The 10,512-nt window shown below is 44.5% G+C and overlaps 1 protein-coding gene across 1 annotated transcript; it reads right to left on the bottom strand.

Annotated features, from left to right (window-relative positions):
* Positions 1-3,785: 3,785 nt before the first annotated feature.
* On the bottom strand, positions 3,786-9,614 carry LOC124785794 (cuticle protein 76-like). The gene is made up of 2 exons (XM_047254214.1): positions 9,603-9,614; positions 3,786-4,148 (listed from the first exon to the last, which is right to left on the bottom strand). The coding sequence occupies exons 1-2, from the start codon at positions 9,612-9,614 to the stop codon at positions 3,786-3,788; spliced, it is 375 nt and encodes a 124-aa protein (XP_047110170.1).
* Positions 9,615-10,512: the final 898 nt, after the last annotated feature.

Below are 10,512 nucleotides of genomic sequence, written 5' to 3'. Positions count from 1 at the left end.
GCCATCTGTGGAGACTACGCCACGTACTAGTATGGGTGTTTCAGCATGGGTTGATACCTGGTACCTCAGAATAGCTTGTGATATTGATTTTAATCATTTCATGTACTCCATGTGCACTGCTGTAACAATAAATCTTGGATGTATTGGAAATCTCAGAAAGGGTGTACTATTTTTTTCCGGCACAGTCTATGGTAATAATATTCTTCGCAATCATCCAATGTCGTTGAGCCGTGCATGGCTTGTGTTCATTTCATTAATTGTTTGTCATCTTCTATTACGGTAGTGCCGCCTCCTTTTCTTATTCCATTTACTGGCGTCAATAACTTCCTGCCTTACTTGACTGTGAGTGGCAGCAGCAGCGCGTATCGATAAGCACAGAGTCGTACCGTCTCTGGAGCGACCGATAGTACACTCCTGGAAATGGAAAAAAGAACACATTGACACCGGTGTGTCAGACCAACCATACTTGCTCCGGACACTGCGAGAGGGCTGTACAAGCAATGATCACACGCACTGCACAGCGGACACACCAGGAACCGCGGTGTTGGCCGTCGAATGGCGCTAGCTGCGCGGCATTTGTGCACCGCCGCCGTCAGTGTCAGCCAGTTTGCCGTGGCGTACGGAGCTCCATCGCAGTCTTTAACACTGGTAGCATGCCGCGACAGCGTGGACGTGAACCGTATGTGCAGTTGACGGACTTTGAGCGAGGGCGTATAGTGGGCATGCGGGAGGCCGGGTGGACGTACCGCCGAATTGCTCAACACGTGGGGCGTGAGGTCTCCACAGTACATCGATGTTGTCGCCAGTGGTCGGCGGAAGGTGCACGTACCCGTCGACCTGGGACCGGACCGCAGCGACGCACGGATGCACGCCAAGACCGTAGGATCCTACGCAGTGCCGTAGGGGACCGGACCGCCACTTCCCAGCAAATTAGGGACACTGTTGCTCCTGGGGTATCGGCGAGGACCATTCGCAACCGTCTCCATGAAGCTGGGCTACGGTCCCGCACACCGTTAGGCCGTCTTCCGCTCACGCCCCAACATCGTGCAGCCCGCCTCCAGTGGTGTCGCGACAGGCGTGAATGGAGGGACGAATGGAGACGTGTCGTCTTCAGCGATGAGAGTCGCTTCTGCCTTGGTGCCAATGATGGTCGTATGCGTGTTTGGCGCCGTGCAGGTGAGCGCCACAATCAGGACTGCATACGACCGAGGCACACAGGGCCAACACCCGGCATCATGGTGTGGGGAGCGATCTCCTACACTGGCCGTACACCACTGGTGATCGTCGAGGGGACACTGAATAGTGCACGGTACACCCAAACCGTCATTGAACCCATCGTTCTACCATTCCTAGACCGGCAAGGGAACTTGCTGTTCCAACAGGACAATGCACGTCCGCATGTACCCCGTGCCACCCAACGTGCTCTAGAAGGTGTAAGTCAACTACCCTGGCCAGCAAGATCTCCGGATCTGTCCCCCATTGAGCATGTTTGGGACTGGATGAAGCGTCGTCTCACGCGGTCTGCACGTCCAGCACGAACGCTGGTCCAACTGAGGCGCCAGGTGGAAATGGCATGGCAAGCCGTTCCACAGGACTACATCCAGCATCTCTACGATCGTCTCCATGGGAGAATAGCAGCCTGCATTGCTGCGAAAGGTGGATATACACTGTACTAGTGCCGACATTGTGCATGCTCTGTTGCCTGTGTCTATGTGCCTGTGGTTCTGTCAGTGTGATCATGTGATGTATCTGACCCCAGGAATGTGTCAATAAAGTTTCCCCTTCCTGGGACAATGGATTCACGGTGTTCTTATTTCAATTTCCAGGAGTGTATTTCCGAGTCGTCGTGTGTCGGTTAGTCAGTCAGTGGGAGACGCACCAGCAATACAGTCTCCAGTCAGTCGGTTGGCGTGGAGCAGCAAGCAAGCCCCCGTCACGCGGAGTCGGGCTGGAGCCGCTGGCGGCGTGCACGCGACGTTCGAGTGTGAGGTGCTTCTTGCTAGTGCTACGAAGTTCGCCGCCCACCGATCTTGGACGTGAAAATTGGGTCCTCACTTAACTTACTATCGAGCCTCAAGTGTTTACATTTCTTCTTTTGATCCTGGTTGTCGCATCTGGGCCATTCCTGCGAGCAACAACGTGTGTTTATTTAAGTTGGCTAAGACTCTAGCTGTCTTCCTGTGAAATTTAACTTAATTTATTGCCTGTTATGGAAGTTCACCAGCGGTATCTTCTGCCTTGTGGCCGTTGACGCTCCAGCTACCTGCCCTGGTCGTTGACATAATTTTAGGCAGTGTATTTTCATCATGTTGTTCCTGTCCAGCACAGTGTGTAGTTCGACAGCTGAAGTGTTGTTGGTCGTTGTGGGCGCCCATATTCTGTGTGTCGTGTATTGAAATTGGTCGTTTTGCTGGTTGCGTGGAGCAGAACTGATTTGGTTTATAGGTCGGTCGGCTGTCTGTCGGTCGGGTTGCCTCCAGATTAAGAAGTCGTTGGACAGGCTGCTTGTCTCACCTAAACGGGCGGTAGTGTTACAATCCTAGGCCGACTCTTGGAAACTTCTGAGCCCCGTTCTTTCTATGTTATGTAGTAATTTCCCCGTTTAGATTTTAGTCATTTGGTTGATGTGTGGCTTTCAGCCGAGTATCAATATCTCTTAAATTAATGTTCTTATCTTGCCCTTAAGGCATGAGACTGTTATATTTTTATATGGGACCTTCAGCCACATTTTACTGGAGAGATTATAAGGCCTTCGGCCTTTTAGATTGAAACTCTTTCTAGGTCTTAAGCCGTTAAACATATTTTGTTGATATGTGGCCCTCAGCCGAGTATTAATATCTCTTAAATTAATGTCCTTGTCTTGCACTTAAGGCATGAGATTGTTATTCTTTATTTTATATGAAATGTTTTGAAATATGGCCTTCTGCCCTTCGAAATTGAAACTCTTCTTCTAGGGCATAAACCGTTAAATTATTTGTTCGTGAGCGACCTTCAGCCAAGTTTAATATCTCTTAAATTAATCTTCTTCTCTTGCCCTTAAGTCATCAGACTGTATTTGCATTGAATGTATTAAGATAAGGCATTGGCCCTTTTGATTGAAACTCCTCATATTATTTAATATGCAACCTCCAGCCTAGTTCCATTAAAATGAAATTGCCAAGGCCTTCAGCTGATTTGATTGAAGATTTAGAAAATATTTTTGGGTGAAACCTCCAGAAGAACCTTGTATTTCAGTTTTGCTTAAGCCTTGTGTCTTGGATTTTGAATGTGGCCTTCAGCCAATCTAAAGTTAATCAAAGGAGGTCGATTAAAGTTTTGAGTGTTTTGCATCCTTGTTGTAATATTGTGTGTTGATAAATAAAGTTTGTATGTTGAGTGCAACTGACAGGAACTCATTTTGGCACCTTTACACAACCTAATCCGCTCTGTCCTGCTAGACCAAGCATTTCAGTCGTATTAAGAAGTGTAGCTTTCTGACCTTTGGCAACAAAAACTATTGGCCCAAAAACTGCATCAGCAATGGTAAAAAGGTGCTTATCAGTATTCATACGCTAGAAGTATAGTGGAATAAGAAAGACAAGCGGGTTAGGCAGATAAATAGATTTTATTTGTACTTAATATTAGGTATGTACAGTGCGCCGTGTGAGTGAAGGAGTTAAGGGGTGTGATGGCGTTGTCGCCGCTACGTCGCCGCCGTCGCCGCCGCTGCCGCTGTGACGTCATCGTCCGTCGTCGTCGTGGTGGTGGTCTGGTGTGGAGTGTTGTTGAGGCGGGCAGGGTCCGGCCTAGTAGGCGTAGCTGATGCCCAGGCCGTTGGTGTAGGTCATGTGGGCGACGGCGGGGGCGGCGGAGTAGGCCACTCCCAGCAGCGTGGGCGGCCCGGCGTGGACGGCGGCGGCGGGGGCGGTGCGCGTCTGCGCCAGCAGGCCGCCGGGCAGCGCGATGGCGTCGTTGCTGACCCGCACGTCCGCCTTGCGCACGCTCGAGTACGGCGTCTCGATCGTCTTGGACGAGGCGGCCGTCTGGCCCAGGTTGCCGAACGAGCGCAGGATGTTGGACTGCTGCGAGGTGATGGCGCCCGGCTGCACGAGCGCGCCCGCCTGCGCATGCGCCGCCGCCACCAGCGCCGCGCTTAACACCAGCAGTACCTGCGGCACAGCAAGTGGAGAACCACTTTGTCAAGGTGCTAGCCTTCACTGGGGCTCGTTTCAGCGCTTAGAGAGGTACGTGGTCACTGGAGATGGAGCACTAGCTCGGGCTAGGGATCGTGCAGAGGAAAATCACATGTGTCCTCTCAAAGGAATCGTTTCCCTGCGGCCAAGTGATGAATGGATGGCCTGATGGGGATCTGAGGTGCTGTCCTCCCAGATAGGAGACCAGTAGCGTACCACTGTGCCACCTCATTCATTTCCTGTAGTTCCATCCTCGTCTTTGAAGGCTTGTGCCGACAGTTTATCATTAGAGGTGTGGAGAATCCACGTCTACAGAGTAGTTTCAGAAATCTACGGAAGCCAGTTGAAATTAGCGATCCCTGTAATAGCGTGGACGTTTAGATGAATTATCTAGCTTCGTGTGCAGGGATCTGGAGATGGTGCCAATGAGGCACTTAAACTGTTTGTCCAATAAAGTAATTAATAATATTACGGTACTTATTTTCTACAAGCCGTTCAGTTCCAGTTCGATATCAGCAAGAAATACCACTAGAACTGGGATCAGTGACAACTTTTGGAGTAACAGCACAAAGACCTAAGCCCTCGTCGATTTAGTACCAAGGATTTCTGTCGAAATGACCTTGCACACACTGCGACAGCCAATGGCAATATCTACATCGTACATATCGAGAAAGTGATCGAATTTATGTACTAAGTTACAAAAAAAAAAAAAAAATGGTTCAAATGGCTCTGAGCACTATGGGACTTAACTTCTGAGGTCATCAGTCCCCTAGAACTTAGAACTACTTAAAGCTAACTAACCTAAGGACATCACACACATCCATGCCATAGGCAGAATTCGAACCTGCGACCGTAGCGGTCGCGCGGTTCCAGACTTTAACGCCTAGAACCGCTCGGTCACGCCGGCCGTCACTAAGTTACACACACAGATACCTGAACATGCACTAGGTCTTCATGCACAGGGTTTGGGCAAAAATATGGGGACACTGTTAGAAATGCATACTTGAACATAAATGCAGGTATGTGTCCATGAGGAACTCCATGCTGCAACACCATATTAATGAGATCCGAGATAGGATTTTATTTACGATGAGTCGTCATGACTTGAATATAATTGGTATGTAAATTTATGTTTTACACACTGAGGTACCTGTGATCTGGTTTTAATTTGTATTTTATTGCCTGATTCTCATTAAATCTTTTATTCGTATAGCGCTGAAGATAACTACACACCATCTGAAATCTATCTGCATTAAACAGATCAAAAAATTTACAACCGTTGTTGCCCTTCCTCTTAACGTGGATAAATGCAAGATGCTAGTCAAGCTTGTAGCTTGCGCTGCTCTATTTGGCAACGAACGGCATCTGTACAATGCCCTCAACGCGTTGTAAGTATTAGTCATGGTCGAAATAGTGTTTTTGTGTAGCTGGAAATACATTATGTTGGAGCTAAGTGAATTCGCACGTGGGTAAATTGTTGGTCTCGTGTGATGGATGTTTCCGAACCAAGGGAGACGAAATGTTTGGTGTTCCCAGAGGCAGCGTATCAAAGATTTATGCCGCAAACAAGGAAATAGGAAAAACATAATCCTCTAAATCATAATGCTGACGAAAATGTGTGTTGAGTGATTGTGACACACGGTAACTGAAGAAGAGTCTGACGAAAAAGGAGAGCTCGACAGCTGCAAAATTCAGTGCTAAACTGAATATCGCACCCGCGAACCCTGTCAGCACCGAAATAAAAGGGTTCTCCATAAGTAGAGAATTGCAGGGCCAGTTGGAATTCCAAAACCACTCATCGCTGGTTCTGATACCCGTAACAGGAAAACTTGGTGCCCAAGCCATTGAACTTAGACTATGGTGCAGTGGAAGAAAGTAAATTAGCCGGATGAGGTTGTTTAACACTGTTTTCAACTTCTGCCCGAATTTACGTCTGAAGAGTGAAACATGGCAAGGATTCGGTGATGGTTTGGGTATCCTTATACTGATATTCCTTGTGCCCCATGGTTACCTCAGAATGTTGCATTACAGTAAGGATTATGCGACCATTTTGGCTGATCAGGTTCATCCCATGCTACAGTGTTTGTTCGCCAATGGCGATCCTGTGTTAGAAGACTCAGAGCCCCTGTTCACACATTTCACGTCGTCCAGGAGATGGTTTTGTGAGTAAAAGGATGAATTGCCGCATATCCCCTGGCCACAACAGTCACCAGATGTGAGTGTTACTGAGCCTTGTGGTCTCTCTTGGAGAGAAGGATGCTTGATTGCTATCCATGATTGCTACCCACTTCTATCATCGTTCCCTGAAATTTTCAATATTTTGCTGCAATAATGGTATAAGATTCCTTTAAAGCCATAGAGGACTTGTATTTATCCATTCCGACACTAATGGAATCTCTTTTCGATGCCAACGGCTTTCCCACATCGTATTCGGCATAGTAATGTGTCGTGTGTTTGGTATTTCCTCATTTGTGTCCAGCTCCTGTATATGTCGAACTGCTCTTTCTACCTTTAGACATAGAGAACGCAACATATTACATATTTACATATTTTTATGAGGAGTTTCAGGTGATCATCAGGCTGATGGAGTGTAAAACTACTCTCAGATTTTCCTTATTGGGAGCTTGTTGGAATATTTGTTTGAAAACAAGAAAGTCCTACAACAGTCCGACCAGTTCTCACTAAAAAGGAATGAAAACCTAAGAAAAACATTGAGAACCCTCGGACATCGAAAAAACTTTACGATTGATTGGGATCTCGATCATCCCATCCTATTTTAGATTAGGAAAAGAATTCAGACTCGCTAATATTTGCTAAAACAATCCTACCTTTACGTTAAATGACCTTCAATTAAGTAATGAAAGTTAAATAAAAGCGCTGCATCAAATCTGAACTTCTCATCGAGGAACTCCACGAGATCATAGGAGTCACGAATGTTACACGACTGCATTTGGCTGACTGCGCACCAAATCTACCTATTCTGAGTGAGTAGAGAAGTAGCCATAGCTCGTAATGGGAGGGAAATCACTAGACACGAAACCTCCTGTACCCGGGAACACGACAGTAATCGTTTAATCTTCAACATCCCACGAATTTTTCTTTGGGAATTATTTTTCATCATATACTGTCATGGGAGCATAGAAAATTTAGAAAGTATATTCAGCTGTAACAATAAGAATGTAAGACTTCGGGAAAACCCCTCTTATATCTGCGAAAAATTAAAAGGAATCCAAGTAAAAACAATGAAGATGTTAGGAGTGTGGGTGACGATGTCGTTAAATGAATTGAGCGTGAATATATTATAGTGATTTCTGTATAGATATAGAATACAACTCTCATGTGAGAGATTGGGCAAGGGAAATGGAAAATATGATAAAATATTGAAGCATAAAATTATCGAACGACGTAATTACTGAACGGGCAGCGTCGGTCTTGTGGATCGGTTGCTAGAACTTGGCAGAACTTTTATAAGGTTTAGAAAGTGGATATTACGAATGATTTTTCACGGTTTAAATTTTACCCTTGTCAACAGTATTTGGCATAAAGAAGGGACTAGTCAAAACAGCGGAAAAAATTCTGAAGTAATGGACTTTCTAGAAGTAGCAGCAGAGGATTTGATGAAGACAAGTAAACATCAACAATAAACTAAAAGAGGAAGACGGTGATTTTTCAGTTGTTCAGCATCGCCACTCACTACGTAGAGGTAAAAAGTTCTAATAAGGTCACTAAAATAAGTGTGACTCGACACAGGACATCGCCTGCCTACTCACAAGATGTAACACACCAAGTGTAAATAGAGAGCTTATACACAAGTACGTTTTTGTCTAAGTAGAGAGCGAAAATCTTCCAAATTTAGATAATTTTGAATTTTTTACAGTCAATTGCAGTGTGAATCTGTGACACTACAAATGTTAAAAAAAATTGGACCCAATAAGTCACAAGATGTTTTATCGGTATTAGTTTTCATAGACTCGAGCATACGCACACAGTCCTTTTACAATGATAGATAAACTAGAACCGGTTCAGTCTTTCGATTCCGACAGAAGTAAACATGAGGTTTTTTACCTCGGTTTTAACGTAAGTGCTTGATTTGCAATTTCGCCAACAAATATTACCACAGTTTTCTGGAATCTAATTGACCGTCTGGGATGGAACTAAAATTCATATCTGTCGAGGAGTGACTCCATGGTGACAGCCTTCCTTATAAATACACTCTAATGCATCTCGAGCGACTTATCGAATGTGTACACGCGAGCTTTGCGTAATTTTAATTGTGGCAGTGGTACATCTCGAGCAATTTATCGAATGTAGACACGATAGGTCTACATAATTTTGAATGTGGAAATAGCGCCCCGGCAACACTTATATGACAGTGTAAACAACGCGTGGAAGATACTTCTTTGTGATATAGTGTACAAAATAAATTTAAAAAATTCCCAAATACGCGTTTCTAGTGCGTTGACATCTCAATGAAGCTATTTAAGAATTGAAGCACTGATGACGAAGGTGTGCCATAGAAACGTACACTGGCGAAGTAAAAACGCTATTGCAAACATAACAGACATGCTCTGTATTTTTCTATTTCTTACGTTCTCGGTTTTACAATAACAGACACTATGGCTGCCATGAATCACAATAATTTGTTTCTGAGAGTATTTTTGTTTCGTTGTTAGCACTACAAGGAAATACGTGTTTTTATCATCAGACGCATTTCGCTTTATTGAAGTAAAACTTTGTCAGTGTTCTACAATTAAAGATATTTACAATTTCCTTGTTTTTTTTAAATAGAAAATAGTTTGTTAACAAATAGTTGGCTTTCACTTACGATAATTTCTGCTTGGTTTCTAGCCTACATCACGGAATGTTGTCTGCTAGCATGCTTTTGGTTCTTTTCTTCGTTAGACACTGATAATTGTGGTCAATTTTTAAGCTGCTTTGCAGAAGTATGTATTTTTGACGTTTAACACAATAATTTGTTTGCGCAGTAATTTGTGTCCTCAAATTAATATTCACGGCCAAGTCAAACCTAACAAGTTGGACTATAGTTGTTTGAAGTTCGGAGTATAGCGAACTCAAACTTTTCGCTTTTCTCTCGCTTTGCCATAGACTTACGTGAACTGCCTGATCTAAAAACAATATAGCCCACATCGTTTAAGAACCGTGTCCCCAATTCGTTTATTCACTCTGCAGTGTATCATACAATGTTAAGACTAACTCTTTAAGCTGAACTATCTAGCGAATGCACTCACCGCCTTCCCTTTCACCTCTTCTACTCGCGTCCGCCACCACATCCTTTCGTCTACTCTCTCATTCCTTCCTGCTGTGATACCAACAATTTTTCTGCTGCCTCTGTGTGTTTTTGCAAGTTTACCACAACAACAGACAAATCTTAACGTAGGAGCTGCCTGCAACCAGTACACACTAGCTTACCTTGACGGCCATCCTTGCGATAGAGATGCGATGTCGCTTACTTCCGATGTGTTCCGACACTGGATGGTTGGTTGACTGATGCTGACTCTGGGGCGACACGCCCCTTATATACTCTGCCACCCGGCGCTTTCCCCGCACATTTGCAGGCAAATGCACGTCGTATACTTTAATTGCCACCGCATATTGTTAGCGCGCGGCGACACGATCGCTCATCCCATTGGTTCGCGCTCTGTGTGTGGGACGCCTCACAGACCGCCGTGTGCATGACGTATCGTCACACACAGAAAAGCGACTGAAATCTGAGACACTTTCTTTACATACGTCTAGCAATGAATTATTTAAACGATCATATTTTGAACTGTATATTTTTATGCCCTTTATCTACCGTAAACTTGATATTCTTTCGTCAAGAAGCACACTAAGTAGCAAAGTTTTCGGATTTGCACTACTTACAACTATAAAATGCAGTACATCTTATTACCTTATGGTGCTCTGTGATTGACATGAACACGAAAAACCTTTTATGAGACCATCTAGCAACTATAATATAAGACTAGAACTCGAGATCAGTCAGGTTGAAACCCGAATCAACTAATTCATATTTAGGTACTCTTAAGCAAATATCTGGATTTCTTGAAGGAGGTCACTCTCAATGTGGTTCTTCTTCTTTCCCTAACTGCTGTCCTTTTAATAATCTCGGTTTTATAGAGGCAGTAAAGGTAGTCTTCTTTGATTTACATCTACACCTACATTTGATCTGTCAAGGAAAGACGAATTTTTTGTTTCGCATGGAATGCATCTCACTAGCGTGTCACCAATGTTACCGAAATTTAATGACATATTCTGCTCTGAGACTTATGAAAATGAATAAGGAATAATGCAAACATTGTTTCCTTGTCAGAACTAAAAT

This window comes from Schistocerca piceifrons, chromosome 1 (assembly GCF_021461385.2).
Source record: "Schistocerca piceifrons isolate TAMUIC-IGC-003096 chromosome 1, iqSchPice1.1, whole genome shotgun sequence".
Classification (NCBI taxonomy): Eukaryota; Metazoa; Arthropoda; class Insecta; order Orthoptera; family Acrididae; genus Schistocerca; species Schistocerca piceifrons.
Note: the sequence above shows the minus strand (reverse complement) of the source record. Positions and strands in the feature narration are given on the sequence as shown.